The sequence below is a fragment of the Carassius auratus genome, chromosome 21, assembly GCF_003368295.1.
Source record: "Carassius auratus strain Wakin chromosome 21, ASM336829v1, whole genome shotgun sequence".
NCBI classification, from domain to species: domain Eukaryota; kingdom Metazoa; phylum Chordata; class Actinopteri; order Cypriniformes; family Cyprinidae; genus Carassius; species Carassius auratus.
In genome coordinates, this window is record NC_039263.1 from 18,949,268 (window position 1) to 18,971,597 (window position 22,330).

The following is a 22,330-nucleotide window of genomic DNA, read 5'->3' on the forward strand; positions in this document are numbered from 1 at the left end:
TCGAAATGCAAACATTTTCATAATTGTTTGAATAAGGCTGCATCCGAAAACTGAAAAATGCTGCCTTCTAAGGATGCATTCCAAGGTAGGAATGCATCACAGCATAGATGTATCCTTCACTGCCTTTGATATCCCACAATCCTGTGTGTTCCATTCCATGACAGTTAAGCCAAAAAATAAAGATGACATCTGAAAGTTGGGGTCGGTGGTCAGTTTGTGTGTAAATGTTTGTTTTTGATCAAAGTTTTCCACTTTTGATGTCATTTCTAGCGAGAAATTAATATTGCAGTAATGAAATATCCACTTAGTTATCACCAAAGCTCTCTATATTTTGCCGTAGATCTAATGAACTGCTACACTGTCTCAGAAACCTGACCAAAATCAGCTTTATTATTTATTTATAACGCTGCCTGCAAAGTTATTTCCTAATATGGCGGGGAGGAAGCAAGTCACCTGCCTAAGTTTATGTATATACACTCAAACACACACACACATGCGACACGTATAACTCTGCATTTGAACATTCAATAGTAAATGCTTAAACTAATAACAAAACATACTTACAGTAGCTGATTCAGAAGCACCAGATTGTCCTAGCAAAGTAAGAATGACTTTATTTGCATAGATGTAGAGATATGGGGTGTGTTTGAATGAGCTGTTTTAGGGGGGCGTGGAAGAGTCATAACTTTGATAAAGAATATCTCTTTGGATTTGAGACTTTAGTCTTTGCAACTTTACCACTTTACTTCTTCATACACCAAGAGCTTGTAACACACAAAAAAATTAAATTGCATCATATGACCCCTTTAAGGGAAAGACCTTGATCTCATGGGAAGAAGACAGAGGCACTAACAAGATCCAAAATGGCCTCATAAAACACAGACACACACTCTAATCCCAACAGCTTTAATGACTTGGGCCATTCTTCAGTGTCCTTGTGGTGTAGTAAAAACGTTATAGAGCTTCCTACATGTAATGACCTGCTCTGAATCAGGAACTTTATACAGATCTACCAGCCAGCACTGAAGTTTTGAAGCCAGACATGCAGAAAAAGTCTGCACTCCAGAGCTACTGGCCTTTTTGTTTTTCTCTTTCACCTTAAAGTGAATGCAATGAGTAGACAAGAGGTTTTGTGGAATTGTGTGCAGGCTCGTACATTATGCTGAAATCACAACAACAAATCACAGAGCTCAAAAGAAAACACATGATTGTCCTTGTCCTTGTATTACCTGCTAGTGCTAGCATGCCGGAAATGAGCTAACAGATTAAGTATTTGCCCTCTAGGCTATCAGGACAAGAATGCATAATCAAGCTGTAAATAAATCATTCAAGAGCTATCCTTACAAGTATGCATGCTATGAAGCTGTTAACAGACCAGTATTAGATAAAAGGAAACATGACTTAAAGGGGTTATATACACACAGAATAGGAGTTGTAGAGTACTGATGATAATCCTCATAAGGAGCTTGGAGATGTTTGTTGTTGCACCTGTTCTCTGAATAAACAATGAAACATGGCGTCTGGATACATAGCACTCCTGGAATCAGCAAATCTTGTGTGCTGACTTGAGGATGAACTCCACATGTGGTTCAATCCTCACAGGAGCCCACGAACAAGATCCTTAAATATTACTTTCTTACGGAGTGAGCTGAAATTGACATGATGCCTTTTCCCATAACCGTAGCATTTACTGAAAGCTCTTAGTATAGCATTGTTTTATACAGAAGACATTACCTGCATTAGAAAACTGTGCAAGATGACAAACACAGCTGCGTCAACAAAATATTGACAGAATCAGTGATGACGTGTACACCGTGAACTCCACAGTGAATAATTTTAGCTGCTGCTTCAGCTGTACAATTTTAGATGTTTCACCTTTCTATAGATAATGCTAACAGAAGGCCATTACTCTTTCTGCCTGAAACATGCTGACCAGAGTGAATAAAATGATTTTGCTGACTCTTAAACCACACTTTCTTTACCCCGAGCACTTGTACTTTGATTTGTTCATTGCTTGTGAAGGCCGACCTGCAAGTAAACGCTCTGATTCTCTAGCATCGACTTCAATAGAATGGAAAAAAAGGTCCATTCTTGCTAAATGATTGCTTTAACTCTTTGTTGATGCAGGTCTTTTACAGAGAGAGAACAATTGTTTAGAACAATTAAGTTCAGTTTACAGATGCCCCTTTCACTTTTTATTGCTTGTGACTCTATGAACCTCAATTTATCTGCCCTCAGTTTACCCTAGAAAACTGCTGACATGTCACATCTAAGGTTTATTTAGTAAGTGTTAAAGCCCACTAATATTAATTCTACTGGACAGTAAAACAGTTAGTTGTTCACTAATTGTGTGTCAGGGCTCGGGCCTACAAAAAATCCTTCCCAAATACTCTATTGATCTAAGGAACGCTTAATAATCAGAGAAAATCGCCTCTGAAGTTCTTAGCAATGCATATTACGAAACAAAAATTAAGTTTTTATATATTTACAGTAGGAAATTTACAAAATTTCTTCATGGAACATGATTTTTACTTAACATCCTAATGATTTTTACACTGTTTTTTTGGCTATTGCTAAAAATATACCCCAGTGACTTAAGACTCAAAAATGAGGCCTGCATCAATATATTTTTTACAGCAGGGTCACCCACATGCATTTCCTCGCAGGAAGCCCTTGCGTATTCCTCTGGCTGTAAACGCTTTACACGCTTTATTTTTCATGATCATAAATTAACATTACCCAGGCCGTCGTCTCAATTACAGAGTAAGGGCAGTAATACAGACACCCATATCAGAGAAACCAAGCAGGAACCCTGAACTGTACCTGAATACTAATGACAAGGATAAGCAAATGCATTCACACAGTAAGACACAAATCAGACTTGTTTTTGTCATGCCCAAGTTCTTATTATATTGAGTAACTGTCATGATTTGATTTAAGTAGAGCTTTTTAATGTAGCCTAAAGGACATGGATTTTGCTTAATTGTGTTTTTTGGAAATGCCAAAAAACCTGAAAGCTGATCAATATACCGTTTTATGGATATTGTATGTAATAAATAAAATAAATATAAAAATAAATGAAAGAATAAGTAAATAAAGTTAAAAATTATAAAAATAAATGTAAAAAATAAAGAAAATAATACAAGAATGGGGTAATAAAAATAAAGGAAAATGATAAAAATAAAACTATTAATTCAATTTTATTAAAAATGAACTATATTTGTTTTTTTAACAAGCCATTTCTTTCTTTCTTTATTTTCCTGTTATGACATTCATTTATTCAGTCAGTCAGTCACTTATTCATGCTTTCTTTCTGCAGGTTTGGACCTCAACTGTTTCAATAAATGTCAAAAAATGTCAAACTAACCAGTATGCTTTTATTGGTGTAACTAATAAACTAGCTATATACATATTTGAAAGAACCATATACACAAATAGAGTCAGAAATAATACAAACAGTTCAGTTAAACTCCGTAAACAAAATAGATTCTGGTTTAGAAAGACTATTTGCGGACATCTGTGAAAGGACTATATAAACATATGTACATGGACAAAGCACAAGACCCAACCAATATGAGAATATTCACATATTTAAAACCCCTTTATGACCTGAGAAAACACTGATTCCACAGCCCTTACTGGAATACAATAACAAACGGCTCTGTTCTGTTTTTACTGTTTTGTGATTGTTCAGCTTTTATGACTAAATTAGTATTCAGTAATACATTATGTAATTGTGACCCTGGAGCACAAAACCAGTCTTAAGTAGCATGGGTATATTTGTAGCAAAAGCCAAAAATACATTGTATGGGTCAAATTAAATGTAAAGATCATGCTCCATTAAGATATTTTGTAAATTTCCTACTGTAAATCTATTAAAACACTGTTTTAAAAGTTGAGCTCTATGCATATTCTATGACCATGTTTTTGAGATATTTAACTGGATAATTTTAGAGCTCTATCAATCAGACATGGATGTTAACAGTGGGAATAATGGGTGACATGGCAAGTACAACAAGGCATAAAAAGGTGAAATTAGCAGTACATGTCAAATAAGCAAAGTGTGCAATTATTTTGAAAGAGTATGCAAGTTTTAAGAGGTGAAATCAAATACAGGACAAATAAGTTTTTCTGGACTGGTTTGTTCCTCTGCTGTATTTAAAATTTCCTAAAAAAAAAAGAAAAAGGGAACTTAATTTTCTGTAACCCATATAAAACAGGAATGGTCTGTACAGAATCTGGTCTTTTAAAAAATAATAATCTGACAACTTGGTCCCTAAACAATCATATTACTTTCATCTATATAAAATAAAAATGAGAAAAGGTCAAATTCAGCCTCTCAAATGGACTCTCGCAATCATTCAGGGTCACGCACTGCATGGAGGGCATCCAGAACTGGTTATCGAGCGAACCTTCAGTTGAGTGGTTTTGTCCTCAATTACCAGACATTCCCCTGTATATTCAACTCTTGGGAGAACAGAGTGCGTTCACGGTCCACTGCTGCACTCTTATGTAGCACTGTCCCTTAAATCCTCCAGTCCAGGGGTTTGTTAGGATGGATTTGTGAGATCAACCCGTGGTTAGGATGTTGTCTGGTGGCTCTAGGGTCTCGGCGATGTCCTCCAGCTCATCCAGGAGCTCAGAGAAGGAAGGTCTTCGGAATGCATCCATCTGAGAGAAAGACAGAAACAGGATAAGCTTTGGTGTTTCACTGAATCTGTTACATATACAGTACATCTTCAGAACAGTTAACCAGGTGATTGAGGAGCCACATTATGAATGCTGAAGGTGAAATCTCTCTCTTGACAGGTGTTAGTTCTATTCACAGTCACGCCAAATTAAACACGACCCTCGAGCAGCTACTTCATACCTGACAACAGCTGGCAGAGAGTTCCAGAACCCGCTCTGGGCAGCCCTGCACCAGCTCTCTGAACGATTCCACATCCAGCCCATAGTCCTGACAACAGATCACACACAGATGTCAACTTTCAACTGAAAGAATACTGCATACTGAAAGATGTGGCATTGTCAGTATTAAGTATTTATCTCATAAAAAAAATAGTTGACGGCAATTTGAAAACACACTGCATTTCTTTAGGGTCGTCAAAGACAAACAACTGTATTTTACTAGGAAAGTGTAGGACAAACGTAAACAATAAAATGCAAAAGTATAATAGCGTCTATGATAAACTGCAAAAAAAAAAAGCAATGCAATGCAAATTTTACAAACTATATTTCACAACAACACTGCAAAAAATACTTTACAAACTATATCTCACGAGAAATTTGCAAAACAAACTTAAAAAAAAAAAAAAAAAAAAAAAAAACTGTGTATCGCCAGAAAACTGTAAGTCAAACTTTACAATTCTCCAAAAAAGCATACTATACAAAACAAACTATCTCACCAGAAAATTACAACACAAACTATACTTCATCAGGAAAGACAAAATTTACGATTTAAAAAAACATAATAAAAAACACTTTAAAACAACACTTTATGAAATATATTTCACCATAAAATTGCTACTTAAAATTTTGTGAAAAATCTATATTTCACTGTAAAAATTTAAGACAAACTTTACGATTTCACCAGAAAATCATACAAAACACTCACACACACACACACTTTATTTCACCAGAAAATTGCAACACAAACTTAATAAACTATACTTTATTAAAAAAAACACAAACCTTACAAATAAATTAAATCTCACCAGAAGAACATAATTATAAACAAACGATATTTCACCTGGAAATTAAAAGTAGCATATACTTTGCAAATAACTTTAAACATAACTATATATCACTAAAAAAGTACAGACAAACCTTACAAACTAACTATATCGCAGTTATGAGGGTCAAAGCAAACTTTACTTTCTTTAATCAAATAAATGCAACATTGATAAGCATAAGACACTTCTTTCCAAAACGTTTAATCTTTTGACTGGTAGCGTATACAAGACAACCACATGTCTTTAGTTTAATACATATATTAACAACTATAGTGAAAATGTATATGGACAAGAAAATCCTTATCCTTGATGTGACAGAAGAGCACGCTGAATAAAAGCATACTAAAGAATCGAAATGTCCCCTGTGTGATGGTCCCCTTGAACTGGATCAGATCTATCTATTCTCTCCCCCCCAGACATCATCGGCTGTCCATCAGCATTAATGAAGCGTAAATGACCACACTGATGTACACCAGAGAGCAATCACTTTGTCTGACCTTACTTTCATCCCCAATGCAGGAAAGAGAACCATATTAATTCACGCATAACATAACAAGCCTCTCTTAAGGGTTGTATGGAACCATCCCAACGCTCGTGCAAGTGCCAAATGATGCATTCTGTGTAACGGTATACTGAACATGAAGAAGTAGTATGCATTTGCACATGCTGAAAAAAAGAGAAATGGTTTTCTTTGTGTTTTTGTGTTTTTACCTTTGTCCTGGGCAGCACTTCTGGGTCGGCAGGGATTCTTGCTAAGATCTCACACAACATGATCCCAAAAGAGAAGACATCCACCTGTGATTAAACAGAGAAAAACAGCAGAGGTTCAGTTCAAACTCTAATAACATCAGCCCCGGCACTGGCTCTCTCTCTCAATGAAGTAAAAACAGCTCACAGTTTATTATATCTGCTACTCATTATAAATGACTTTCCAAATCTGTACCTCAGCCCTGACCTATTAAAGGTTGGCATCAAATCAGAAGGTTAATTTTTAATTAAGACTCAACTGCACAATGTTATGTGGATTATTGTGAATCTGTCAGTAAATCAATAGTAATTTAATTTCCATGGAAAAGACTATCCAACCATAAAGTCGTTCCTCTTATTTTATTGGTACAGCATTCTGTTCTCAGTACCTTGCGGTCGTACGGCTCTCCTCTAAGCATTTCAGGCGCCATCCAGAAGGCCGACCCCACCAGAGACAACTTCCTGTCAGGCTCATTTGCAGGCAGATCCCCCACTTCTCTAGCCAGGCCGAAGTCTGTGACCACAGCCTCCCTGCCGCGCGAGGTCACGCGGATCAGGCAGTTCTGGATTGACAAAAACAAGATTCCACATGAAAGATAGAAGATTTTATCTCACATCTTTCAATGTGGTATGAGGAAAGAAAGCAAGTGAAAATAAGGAAATGAAAAAGTATAAGATTTCACTCCATCTCAGATTACCAAAATGACAGAGTCATCCTATGACCCACAACACAACTTCAAAGCAGGACAATTACAGTAATGTGCCACAGGATGGCAGTATTGCTCCACAGGAAGATTGAGCAGCACTAACGAATTGTCCATTATAAAATCCCCTAGAGCCTAAAGAAGAACCCAGACACTACCTGATCATTTAATTATTCAGCTCTGGGGAGTCATGGACAGTTTTTCATCAGCACATGACTCCAAAGCTGTGTGGAGTTTAAGTTCTTAAACTTTAAAGTTCCTGTTTTCCTCTATTATAAACAGAAAGTCAAGGCTCTAACATATGATTGGACTAAAAATATATATTATATGATAAAATATTTCTATAGTTATATTTATTGCATATATATTATAATGATAATAATAATAATAATAATAAATCATTATTTCGCATCATTTTTTTACACAATGTAACATTATTTCATTCGAATTTTTATGGTTCTTCTGTATTGGTGTTCGTTATTATTGCAGTTTATTTTCACACATTAGCATTTTGTTCAGGTCAATTATGGAACTTCTATCAATAATTATGAAACACTGGCTTAGTACAGATAAGTTTTTATACTAATTTAGCATGTTATTTTTTTTTGAGGCATTTTAGGCATTTCTGTAACATTCTGGAATATTCTAATCCTTTCTGGAACATAAAAGACAAAACTCATACATACACACAACTCACTTTTGGTAAGTGTTTATGTAATTTTTATGCATGAGTAACAACAAATTAGTTTGTATAAGTGGACGGCATCTACTTTTTTTTTAGTTTGATACAAAAAGTAATGTGATTTTCGCATTCAGCATGAACAACTTCATAAATAAACATTATAAATAAAAGCGAAAACAAAATTTGTATAAACATTTTTTTTTACAGTGCTATAGATATATTAATGTATTTGATTTAATTTACATCTTAGCTAATAATAATAATAATAATACTATTTAAATATTATAAAAAATTTATAATAACAATAATAATAATACATATAATTCAATAATCTGGTTTAATAGTTAAATACTTTTTTCTTATAGATGCATTAATTCATTATACTATATAATAACAATAGTGATTTAATTATTAAACCATATTTAATAATAATGTTAATTGTTAATAAACCTATTAATATTCTATATCGTTAACAACAAAAACAACAACTATAAAATGTAATTAATTAACAAAAACTTTATTTCGTACACTCAAGTTAACTTTTACTTGAGTTCTACTAAATCTTCTCCTGTGCATGTTCCTCAGTGAAGTGTGTAACCAAGTGAACTTAATTCAGTGTAATTCACCCTGTGTTTTAATGAAACAAAGTGTCAAATCAGCTTTACTTGACAAGCATTTCGTTCAAAGTAAAATGCTCAAATTGATATGTGGAAAGGTGAGAGCAAACTCTCTGACTTCAGCTCAACTTAAAGCACACACAGTAGACACTCACCTGCGCATCAGGTAGAGATATACATCAATGTGCAATGAGTGTGGTATCATGCTCTGAGGTTTCATGTGTGGCAGTAACAGTACCCATGTATTTTAAGTAAACCCATTGACACAAGGCAGCTATACAATCACATGTAACCTCTGGCGTGGAAATTGACCCTGCTGTGTTATGCAAGCAGAACGAGTAATGTTTTACCTCCACTATGTGTAATGGCTTGTCAACTATAGTAGCAATATTTGTGCTATGGACTTCATGTGGCTTATTCACTGAGAGTACGTTTTTTTTTTCCTGATGAATGAAAAAAATAAAAAAAATAAAAAAATCCCTCAGATTTACATTGGGTAAGTAAACAAGCTCCAGCTAGCAACAGATTAGCAACGACACAGCATTGTGGCAATGAGTTTACTTTAGCATGGACAAACACTGCTTCAGAAAATGTCCAAATCTAGTTATAAAACGTGTTTTAAAATGGCATGGCTAGGTCATGTCTGTGCTTTAGAGGAGGGTGAGTGGATAAAAGCTTGACAGTTGACTGGAGTCAGCGGGTCATTTCTTATGAGAGCGAGAAGAAAGGAAATGAGAAAAAAGGTTAGCGAGTGAAAGCAGCCGGAGTCTGGAGTTTATGGAATGGTGAATGCTGGCTTCAGCATTAGCATAATAAAGGTCTGACCTCCCCATCTGTGTTCAAAGCAAACACACAGGCCTGTGCTCACTGCAGCCTGCAGCCTGGCAACTGCCACAGTTAAACCTGTCAGGACATCACTGTTTTTCACCATGACAGCTTTATAGGGCTACAGGTTCCTTTCCCAAAATACAATAAAAAAAAGTATTTTACTCATTTCAGCAATATGAGTGAGGGTGACTCATTCTTTTAATACTTTATTTACCATGGATGCACTAAACTGACAGTAATAGTGTTGCCAAAGATTTATGCTTTAAACAAATCTGCTTTTTTAAAACTTTTTATTCATCAACCTGAAAAAATATATCACAATAACAGTAATACTTGAGCTCACATCCCTGTTAAAGTCGGCGCAAAATCTCAAATAGACATTATCTTTATTAACAAACCACATATTTGAAGTCTAAACAAGTACATTCTCGACTAAAAACTACGGACATTTTGTGACACAAAAAAGTATTATTTATAAAATCACAATGAATTTGAGCATCTGCCATGAAGCTCTCTTTGAGAAATATTGTGTGCAGAGTGATACAAACAGTGAGAAAGAGTTCTGTTATAAGTAGAATATTGCACCGCTGGAAAACGCTCTCAGCCAATTAGAATCGAGGAGCAGAAAGAACTGTTATATAAACTTTAAAACGCCAGTGTATTTACAGTGGGAATCTCAATAGGAAGGATTTCCTGATATGTTTTTTCCTTCACTGGATTTCTATAAACACATTCTGAAGAAAAACATGAAGCGTCATTCTAATTTTCCTGGGCAGATCCTGACCCTTTACAAGACACGTTTCCTTCAGGACACAATGTTCTTTACCCAAAAATGTTGAAAAAACTTGGCCCGCGGTGTGAGAACAGTCACAGTGGAGGCATGTGGCACAGTTTTTCATGTTCTGTGTGTTTCGGTAGTTATCTACGTTCCATCACTCTGCTACTGTGTTCATAAGCAACGAAATTGAAACCATAACGGAAATCAATCTTCAGGAACCAAAGCCTTTCACTCAAGATTATATCAAACTCTCTGTTTCACACATTGAAAAAGTCAAACTGAGTGCAACTTGTCACAAAATGCCGTAAATTTAAATTCATTGCAGAATTTACATAAGCAAATAACCTTTTCCAGAACTAACTTCACTTCAGTTGGTTAAAAGGTAATGGCTAAAATGAGTTAAGTTAGAAAATGTATTGCAATAGTTTGCGGATATCACTTTTATATTTCTATAATGCAATGAAAGTTTTTTTTATTGATTTTAAGTATGACTTAAGCATAAAGTTAAGCAACTTTTGCAAGTATTCCAATCTTTACTTTGAAAGATTATGGGAGATAATCGCAACTAATATCAGAAACTAAACTGTAAGCAATAAAAAAATGAGGTTATATGAGAAAGGAGGAAATGGACAAGCGAAGTGTGCTAACTACCAGTTAAACACTAAAATCTGTGCTATTATCTGCATACATGGTACTCGCTGAATCATGTATTGAACCAATTTAGCTCAAAACATGACTCAAGTCAGTCAAGTCAGACAAGCTTATAGAACATTAGACGTAAAAAAACATTAGCCGTAATTTCAATGGAGTGACATTACAAATGTCTGTGATTAGCTCTAAATGCAAGGCGTGTTCTTGGCACACACTTTCAAATCTAGGTTGAACACTGAAAGGTGATATTTCATAATATATCTCCATAATTGCTCAACTTTGATCCCTAAAGACTGCCAACTCACTGGTCCTCACCTTAGAGTTGAGATCTCTGTGGTAGATGTTCTTGTAGTGGAGATAAGTCATTCCTCGGCTGATATCACAGCCCAGTTCGATCTTCTCTCTCCAGCAGAGGTTGACGTCATGCCTGGCCAGCAGCTCCTCCAGACAGCCTCCGCTCACATACTAGGTGGAGGAGGAGGAGGGGACGACATGATATTATAAAACACTTCCAATTATGATTTATACAGTGAAAATGCAGCTCACTTTTACAGCATGTTAAATCAGGGAAACTTTTTCTTTGTGGAAAATTATATACTCTTGACACATTAGAAAAACATAATGGTGAGTCACTGCTTGTGTCACGAGACTTTCTGGGCAGCACATCGATTAGGCAAAAACTTGGATATGCTGAACTGTGAATACTAAATCCTAAAAGTTGCCACCCACCTCAAGAATTGGGTACAGCTTATTCTCCTTGACACAGATCCCCAGGTACCTACAGAATGAAAATCACAGTAATTCACTTCATCCATCTGAGAACTGACTCATAAATGAAACAAATTAATAGTGCAAATGCATTTTTCAACCAAATGTAAGTAATGCCTAAAACTCGCTGCTATATCATGATAGGGCAGTTAAAAGGGTGTTGCTATGCAGTGACATACTCAAACTCAAAGCTCTGTTCTGGGTAGCCAAAGGAAGCCACATTTTATGATATTATGGTCTCTAGATATGTCCTGAATACAAAGGGTTAAATGTTAGTTCTTACCCTAAATACGATCAAACAGGGATATTCAAAATCTGGCTGATCCCTAAACATTATTTTCAAGTAATCAATTATAATTAATATATACATACATATATATATATATATATATATATATATATATATATATATATATATACACTATTTTTAAATGCTACAGGAGTGTAGTATGAAAATGGATATTCATATGAATTTTTTTAAAGACTTTAATGGTGTAATTACATTATTAATGTTCTTATAGATTAACTTTTGTCAGTGTTATTTGACAGGAAAGGTCATCTGACAATAAAAATATTAGAAATTAAGATGCACACAGAACCTGATTTTAACAAGTGAGACATGTTCCTGGGACAACATCTTTGTTGTCCCTGCAACAACATTGTGATTAACCAATCAGATTTGAAGAAGCAGTTTATAGATTTTGTGAAGTGTATGCTTAAAATCAGTGTTTGGTGCTTGTACATCAGTGTCATTCATCTATCATTTCCTCTGATTTTAGGGATTACTCATGGTTAAGGTTAGGTTTAGGTGTAGGGATATGTTCAAAAATACATTTTTGGAGTAAAATGTTGTTCCAGGGTCAACAAAATATGTTGACCCTGGAACACATCTAACTCTGTAATATCAGAACGTGCTAAGATGCACAATTAAATTATAAAAATCCTCTAAATAAAAAAAATCTAATATCTATCTGCAAACTAACCTGGTAAAGATATTAAAGCTATACATAATGATAGACAAACATTACTAAGTATACTAAGTATCTAAAACAACGGCTGTGTGTAGGTAATACAGTCTCACAGTCTGAGGCTTTTGATATAAAAACAACATCTAAATTGTCACCATTTCACCGGTTCCCGTTGTTCAAGGTCAGGAAATCTTAGCCCAGTCGGGTATTATTACTCAGTATTAGGCCGACAGAGTCAGAGTTGTTTTCTTCCCATGTTATGAGTGGGCACTATGAGCATCGGGCCGGCGTGGGATTGATGGAAGTGAATAATCGCGTGCGCAGAGGCGGCTCACCTCACTATGTTGGGGTGGGAGAGTTTCTGAAGTAGACTGATCTCCCTCACGATGCTGTTCTGATCCACGTCGTTCTTATAGATCTTCACCACCATCACCTTCTTGGTGGTGCCGTGCATCACCTGAGCGAGGGAGAATGACATCATCATTGACTCATACTGTGCATACAGTGGAAGTTTCAATACGAGGGATTTCCTGAAACGTCTTTCCTTCACTGACATCCTGTAAACACATTCACAACAAAAAGAAGCATCACTCTTATTTCCCCCTGGGCTAATTCTGTGCAGTACATGTCTCCTTTAGGACACAATGTTCTTTACAAATGGTGTCATTACTCGGCCTGTGGTGTGAGAATGGTCACAGTGGAGGCATGTGGCACAGTTTTTCACGTTCTGTGTATTGATATTAAACACGTTATCTAGGTCCCATCGCTTTGCTATTGTAAAGCTCTCCTGTGATCTTAGCCCTCCCTAAAGTCTTTCCTTCAAGATAGTATCAAGCGTTTCACACTATAATAATGCCATTTTTGTGAGTGTTGGCAGTACTTGTAACAAAATGCCGTTGTGGTTTCTTAGTGTTCCTTAGAAACTATGAGGTTAAAGGAACGCTGAAGAGATTTTGCAAAACAAGAAACGTTAGCATATAAATACTGTGGTTACTTTAGCTTCCTCAGGCATTTTTGTTTTTAAACCATCGAGTTATTTTCTTGTTTGTGAAGGTTTTCAAGATCATCTAAGCTTGACAGGGTGGTGACGGTACGTGACGTTAAACATGTATTTCTTAGTTGGGTTAAAGACTGTCTGCAGGACGTAGCTTGTTTTTAGGAGACGACAGACGAGTTATGTCTGTAAGGTTTTGTTGTAAGGATTAACAGCTCGTGACTTCCAGAAAAATGTTTAGAAGATTATTAGACAATTTGGCATCGGAATTCGGGTGGGTGCAACATCCCTAACAATTATTAATAAAGGAGATACGGAACAAAAGTTTGCTCTTGAAAGGAAGCAGGTGGTGGAACGAAAACATTTATCCTGATGGCCTCAATGCATTAGATCTCAGAGTGCCTCATTGGCACAGCTTTCTTTAAATCAGTGCACCTTTGCTACAGGGCAGATTATTCAATCAGATGCTTTAATAAAATATTATTTTAATAACAGCCCATTATTACATGCCGCTTTAAGGACATCCTAGCAATTTTAGCACATTTATGCAAACTTTTAATCTCTAAACATTTGTTTCACTCCTCCATTACTGCGGGGAAACCCTTACCTTGTAGACCTTGGAGAAGAAGCCGGTTCCGATAAGCTCTGCACTGAAGTCTTCCCAGAACTCTAGCTTCCGGACCGTGGCGCGGAGTCGGTGCCAGCAGTCGGTCTGGCAGTAGGTGTCTGTGGACTCATTGAGCAGCGTGGGACTGACTGGTTCTGGAGTGTCTTCCACCTCACACATCTTGGAGATCTCATCTACAAAAGAAAGAGCAGCTTCGTTTTACACAGCAGTAATCAAAGCAACCGAGACTTATTTGTTGGAGATGAAAACAAAAGAGACAATAATTCATCATATTATTAACAGCCTTAATCATCTGACATAAAACCAGTTTCGCAGAAAAGCCTGCATTAAGATTAATCATATGTCCAGGATTACATCTATACGGAGGATAATCCACAGCTAAATTAAAAATGCATGCGTTTTGATGAAAACTAAAATGTCAGAACACACAATAGCTCAAATAACAATATGCTTTTATATAAAATACTTACGTCTGGATTAAACATACATTTGCATCGAGTTATTTATTTATTTAGCCATTTCATTGCTGTGCTTACGATTATATAAATTAAAAATCTAAATACAATAAAAAAAGATCATTTGATCATTACTTTATCATAAAAACTATTATCTTGTTCAGCATATATGAAAAAAAACATGCTATTACCTATATATAATCATAATTATCATGATTCTTGCTTTTTATCTTGCTTCTATCATCCACCCCTGCTGCAGCATCAAGGTACCAGGCCGATAGAGTTCAATGAGTTTGGGATGACATCAGATCTTTGAAACAAGTCAACGAGACACCCTTGAGCACACCTGCTCCTTTGTTGACAGTTATATCCGGTTTCAGATTTACCCTCCTTGAAAAGCAACCTGTGGTACAGTAGGTCACTCTGGATTTTGGCCAGATGTTTTCCTATCTACATTTGCAGTTTTTGGACTAAATAAACGGCAAATTGACCACAGTGAGTTTGTTTTCATATTTAAAGGTCTAGCTACACAAGCTATCCTGTAAGTGTGCCTTTAAGGATGGTTTGTCTTTATTTAGGCCAAGCAGACATGACATAACCATAACCTAAGAACTTTCAAATGTCCTCACAGGATGATATCATAACATGAGGCAACATGAGCTTCATATTTAGACCATGGATGCCAAACACAGATAATGCTGTGTACTGCACAAGCTTTTATGCACTACAATAGCACAAACTTCCAGCTCTATAAAGAACACAGTTTGCAAAAAGCCTACTGTATGTGTAGTTGTGTGTCTAAAGCTGGACATTTCATTGAATTGTGTATTAGTGTGTCAGCTGGAGATTACATCACTGCGGTCATGTTTGGTGCCCAGAGCACTGGGTGTCCTCACTGCCCATGAATGTGTTTATAGCTTTGGCACGCAACGCCCTACAGGGTTTCTCAGTGATGGCCCTGCCACAACCTTCATTCAACGTCTGACCCCAGGCTACTGACACACACTCACTCCTCCACTCTTTATTAGATGCTGTATGTGTTGACATCACCCTCAGATATTCAAAGCTCTGTATTGGTTGCAATAATCCCGAAGGTGATGGTGCATTCCTGCTGTATTGGAAAGCTCTGGAAAGCAGAGTCCATAATATCAGTGTTTGCTCAGCATAAACTCTGGTTAGATAACTAGCTGGCCACACACACGGAGAAAAGGCTGTAATCATTATAGAGTCTAAGAGATTTGCTGTGTGAGGGATAAAATAACTGGGTTAGATCACCGCTCAGATGTTTGTCTGCATAATTCAGTCCTTTAAAATGTTTTAGTCAATTTATTTTTAACTGTAGCTACCTATTAAAATGTTTTGACATTGTTTTGGTTCTTGTAATTGTCTACTGATGTAATGTTCACCATGATAATGCACTAACTGCAAAGTATTACCATGTTTTTCAGACATATACCATCATGGAAATGCAGCGTCTAGAGGCCTTACCAGGTCAAGAAAATATGATCATATTACCACAATATTACAGTCTCTGCACTGGATACCTATTAAGTTCCGTATCAGTTACAAAATAATATTACTTACCTATAAGGCCCTAAATGGTTTAGCTCCTGCGTACCTAACTAGTATTCTACCACGCTACAATCCATCACGCTCCCTAAGGTCTCAAAACACCGGAGTTTTGGTAGTTCCTAGGATAAGCAAAGTCCACTAAAGGAGTTAGAGCTTTTTTCTCATTTGGCTCCCAAACTCTGGGATAGCTTTCCTGATAAACCTTCGGGGTTCAGACACACTCTTTCTGTTTAAATCTAGATTAAAAACACATCTCTTTGGCCAAGCATTCAAACGATGCATCTCATAATCTTGTACTGCAGTTATATCTGATCAAATGCACATCATTATTTCTTAGCTTGGGTTGAACAAATCATGTTTGCTTGGATGGAACAGCAGCTATATGCTAATTATGCCTCTATTTGTTTCTCTGTTTCTGCCACAGGATTGACATTGTACAGAGATGCTTTCTATAAAAAAAGATACCTGTTTTATTTAATAGCTTTGATGACATTTATTAAAAAAATGTGCAGAATAGTAGAAATAAAAATTTGACCAAACGTGTATTAACATACCATGGTATTTGCATCTGATACACTGCTATACCACACACAGCACCACAACAGTACTTTTTGTAAAGATAATTTGTGGGAAAACTATGGCATATGTGCAGTGCACCTATGCGAACAAAAAGTGTTGATTGACATATTTTCTTTGTCACGCTTGGATGATATTAAATGCTGGCACTGCACATGGCATGTGGTTGCATGGAACAAACCAAAAAAAAAAAAAAAATCCCGAAAACTTCCTTGAATGCATTATGGTGGCACATGTACGTAAGATGTAATAATATCCATCATGGCCTTAATCTTGTTATTTCTGTTACCATCTAAAGGGAGCATTAGCACAATTGCCTAAAGTAAACAGCACGCAAAGATAGACAGCTCATCCAACCATCAAAGTTCATACAACACCAGATAAGATAAGATACTCACTAATCCTGTACGATACGAGAGAGAACGAGATAGAGAGAGAGAGTGATTACTGCCAATGCATAACTGGCTGATATAAGATATCATGTACAATCACACAAAAACGCATGCACACGCACGCACCGAGTCTTAACGCCATCCTCAGATGTCATTGTCGTTATGCGTGACACCTGAAACCTGCTTCACCAGATGATGTACCTTCTCTCTCACATGCAAACGAGAATGGTGAACGTAGGATCGACTAACGTGGGCTTTGAGAGGGAGGGTGTCTCTTTCTGTGTCTCCGGGTATGTTAATGTAAATGAGACATGGAAAGAGAACAAAGACGGTTTGGGGAGCCAGTGTAGAATGGATGCAGATGTAGTGTGACGCAAAGCATTTGTTTGATCTACCTTGGGGTGAAGGATAGAAAGAAATTAGTCTTCAGCTACACAGCGCTCCTACTGAAATGGTGAATTTCCCCTCTTGATTCAGTAGGAAAATGTAAGAAGAGAGTCAGAAACAAAGTTTGTTTGGAATGAAAAAGAGTTTTAGACTGATTTATTCTACCTTGAAATGAACTTGATTCTATTTGTGTAGCTTTTTTTCATATAAAATCCCCTTTCAAGTTCACACAGGAAAAAATGGGCACAGCTGAAGGGTTAAAACAGTTAATAATTTAGTGTAAGACGAGAACTCTCATGTGTGTCTCTTTGAATGCTCTCCTTTAGATATCTATTGAGTTTCCTTCTGTCTGTGTTGCAACCGAAGCTCCCCGGGTCACATCTCTCCTTTCTATGACGTGAGATCTGAAGCGTGTGAATGGAGAGAAAGAGTGAATAAAAAAACTAAAAGAGGCAGGAGAGCGGATTACAGTTTGGCTACGTTCGTCCCAAAGCTTTATATTATAGTAGAAAATACAGTGCAATTTCATCTCACAGATGGTTACTGAAACCCCAAGCTGTGAAAACCTGTCATTTCAGATCGGTAACCATCTCTAGTGCTTTGATTTGGCCGATAATAACCCTGAAGTCATGCGTGGGTTAAGCAGGTCTCAGTCAACATAGGCAATGCAGACGGCACATGAATGTTTTAGATATTAAGGACGGGTGTGATGAGTATTTAAATGCATTCAGGACCGAGACGAAACTTATTGTATAAATGCAGGTCAAATAACAGCACAAATAGACATGGGTTTCTGCATCAGAACAGATTTGGAGCAATTTAGCATTACATCACTTGCTCACCAATGGATGACGGCACCCTTTCACTGTAGAGGATTCACTGGTGGGCAAGTGAATCCTAAATTTCTCCAAATCTGTTCTCATTAAACTAATCTGCATCTTGGATGGCCTAAAGATGGGTATATTTCCAACAAATGTTCATATTTAGGTGAACCGTTCCCTTAAAAAAAGGTTTTTAGTTTTTTCCATTTTCCAGCCTCTCCATTTTTATCACCTTTCCAATGATACAAATAAAAACATGCTATCTTTTCGCTACTGTGCTTTTGTGGATGTCTATATGAAAGCGAGCACTTTGCATGTGGAATGATTATTTATAATGAGTTAATAGTTAGCACTGCCTCATGCAAGTCCCTGCATTACATTCTGACAGGTTCACACAACAACCTGCTCTGAAATGTGACGCACAAACTGTTAAGGTTGGACATGATCAGAAACATTGTTGAAAATAAACCTTCTTTCGTAACATCATCCAGAGCTGCATGTGCAGTCTCACAGCTAGGAAGAGCAAAAGATCTGGCAGACTATCTTATTAATGTTAGTTTATATACAAACTGTATTCATAGTTTCTTTGCTGTTCATGATTAATAGTCCATGTACACTACCACAGGGATTAGTTACATTTTAAAATACATAAACATTTATTTATTTGGAAATAATATTTCACATATTGCTGTTTTTACTATATTTTGGGTCAAATAAATGTAACCTTGTTGAGCATAAAACACTTCTTTCAAAAATATGAAACAATATTACACCAAACTTTGAATGACAGTGTAAACACACACACACACACACACACACACACACACATACAGATAGGGTGCGGTTCATACCGAGACACCATTCTGTGAAATTTCACACTTTGTGAAGATTTTGAAGCATCTATCTGCTGTTCTTACCAGAACAGAAATCAACATCACGATGAAAAACACACTAAATAACGCTTTGAAAAGAGACTATGGATAAAAACTAGAGTACACGAACCAAATTCAGAATGGTCAAGAAATCCCAGAAATGCAATTTCGACAACCGTGGCCTGAAGAACTGATACGATTGGAAACTCTTAGGCTAACTGTGAAAACGAGACTCTTTTCCGTTATTCAAGGGTTTTAAGACACTTGATCTCCATTTGCACGTGTATAGACGGATCTACCAAGTTAACACATGCATCTTAAGCCAAATCTTTAAAGCCTTACCAGCCGGTAAAATGTAAAACATAAGGAAAAAGTCCAAAGGAAATGTATCCTGATTACATCAAGAAAACGAGAGATTAGCTACAGCCTGAGTTCATTAGCGGGTTGAATGCCACTGATTTGCCAGAATACAGCTGGCTAACTGAATCAAAGCCCTTGTTCTCTTTGTTTAGCCTGCATAGATGACCTTTAACCGTCTATTGAGACCTTCCACTGCAAACTGGATGGTCAACAGTGATTCCAACAACTTTCTTTTTCAACTAACTGACGGACATGGAGCAATAAAAAGGGCCTGTTGCCAAGTTAGATGTCCTGGACATTGTGTCCAAATCATTTATGACTATGAGATTCTGCAGTTGAGGTAACAAACATTGCCCTCACAGAACTGTCAGAAAGGTCGTTGACCTCAGGTCTGAGATGTAGCAAGTTTGGCCCAACCCATTAGCGACAATATGAGATTTAAACAAACTGACTGTCTGTATAAACAGACATCTTGTGACCCTGAAGCCTGCAGTAATGGTCACAGAAAATTCAGCTTTGCAATCACAAGAATAAATGACATTTTGAAATTGTATTAAAACAGAAAACGATTATTTTAAATTGGAATAATATTTCAAAATATTACAATTTTTTACTGTAATTTTATCATATAAATACAGCCTTGGTGATCATAAAAGACCTTTGACTCAGCTTGTAAAAATAAAGAATGCACTGACATGAGGAAATGATTCCGCGTTTTTTCCCTGTACACTAACTGACAGCAAAGCAAATCAAATCCAAACATTTTCTTACAGATCTTTGCTGTAAACCTCATAAAAGTTGATTTTCTACATCCTGTGTATGATGCTTACACAAGAAATGACAAGTTTCTTGAATTTTTAGTTTCCACCTGGCCTCATCCATCTGCAATGTTTCTGTTTGTGCTAAACTGACAGTACTGGTAGACACTCTGAGGTCTTTTACCTCAGTAGATATAAATATCTGATTTATCGCCTCCCTTTCCATTCATACCTTCTAACCTCTCAACAGCTCTTCACACCTACATAATTTGCTAAACAAAGTGTCAAATCGCAACAAAACATACTATAAATCCTCTTAAAAGACACAAGCAATAAATTGGAGTCAACCAAACATGATTTTAACAACCAGTGACACGCTCAACAATATCCTTGTATGCATTAGCATTTGTCATGTATTTAATTAAATATATATGCCAACCGCAATAATTTCCAACATATTCCATTCAGTAACAGCTGAGCAGTCGGGCAGTACAAGCCACACTTCTGACCTAACTCCCAACTAATTTTAACCCTGGCTATTAGAGGGTTCATATCCCTCTCAGACCAAACAAAATACACAGTGACATAGCTACATATACGTAAAGGCAGCCAACATATGTTTGGTGTTGCCATGTTCATCAAAAAAGCTGATAAGGAATGTATTTTACAAGTGAAATGATAAATACTTACTCCATCGGTTCAACAAGCTGTTCATGTGCATCATGAGGAGGTGATGGTCAGCTTCCTCTGAATGCCTCTAGAAGAGACCACACAAGGGTACCATGAAATACTGGAAATATGTACTACAATATATCACAACATACTAAGCAAAATGAAGTGTTGACTGACTGGGCAGCATTTTCTTTCTTATCGACACCATTTTTTATTTTTTTTTGTAAAGCTAGATCTCATCTGTAAATCTAAAGATAAAGCAACAGTGTTAGATACTGCTTCTAACTAAAATTACTAGAAAACAGATGATTTGCTCGTAAATTCCTTGTTTATAACATATATGACATGATTTATTCCCGACCATCTTTCGAGAGCTTTACACCGAAATAAAAGTGAAAATCCTGAAATTAAAATAAATAAATATTTTTTTCTCGGGTTTATATTATACTGTCTGCAAACGAACGAACAGTGCAGTCTAATATTTTTTTTTAAATATATATATTATAAATATTCTAATTAAATCTATGTATAAATCATGAACACAACCATCTAAATAATAATTATATTATAATAAATAATTACTATTGTTCAGTAAACATCGTCAGATAGTTAAACATGATCCAACACTGTACAGATTCCACAATGGAATATCTAATTTAAATAAAATAAAATAAAATATGTACTTACAAATCCACTTGCTTGCCTCAAAATAATTTCTGGCAGCTCTCTTCGAAAGTGTGCCGATGTTGCAGGTGTATCAAAGTATGAATCCAGTGCTGTGAAGGCTTCCGTCGCAGACAGACTCCGCGCGCAACTGCGTTCTGCCGTACACGAGCACAGAACGCGCGCACAGGCTTTGATCAGTTACCATAGGAACCTGCGAGCTGAAGCCTTCATGCTGATCACATGCTCCAGATATCTGCGCAGACACAGCAAACTTGTGGTGCCTCCCAAATGCTACAGATTTTCTTAATTTCCAGGAAAAAATATCTCGCAGAATGTTCTACATATTTTAATGTTGACTGTGTGAAAAGGGCAGGTCTCGTATATGCAGTATATGTATGTGTCACGTAAAACGAAATATTAAATTAGCCAAACGAAAGCATGCACGAGCACAGTCCTCTGACGCCCTCTAGTGATGAATCACATGAAGAGTTCTTGACTTTAAATAATTACATTATAACTTGAATCACCATTTACTTATGTTCATGCCATCAAAACCTGTATGGGTTTCTGTCTTCAGTGTAGAACAAAATGAGATGACAGAATATTTATTTTTGGGGTGAACTATTCTTAAAGGGAAAGTTCACTCAAAAAATAAACATTCTGTCATCATTTACTCACCTTCAAGTTTTTTTTTTTTTTGCA

General features: G+C 36.4%; 1 protein-coding gene across 1 annotated transcript; it reads right to left on the bottom strand.

The window, feature by feature from the left end:
- Positions 1-3,357: 3,357 nt before the first annotated feature.
- Positions 3,358-21,829, bottom strand: LOC113038811 (dual specificity testis-specific protein kinase 2-like). Its single transcript, XM_026196492.1, has 10 exons — positions 21,650-21,829; positions 20,981-21,047; positions 14,077-14,270; positions 12,811-12,932; positions 11,469-11,517; positions 11,055-11,204; positions 6,869-7,042; positions 6,444-6,527; positions 4,871-4,957; positions 3,358-4,671 (listed from the first exon to the last, which is right to left on the bottom strand). Exons 2-10 carry the CDS (start codon positions 21,012-21,014, stop codon positions 4,570-4,572), a joined length of 996 nt encoding a protein of 331 aa, XP_026052277.1. The 5' UTR covers positions 21,015-21,047; positions 21,650-21,829; the 3' UTR covers positions 3,358-4,569.
- Positions 21,830-22,330: the final 501 nt, after the last annotated feature.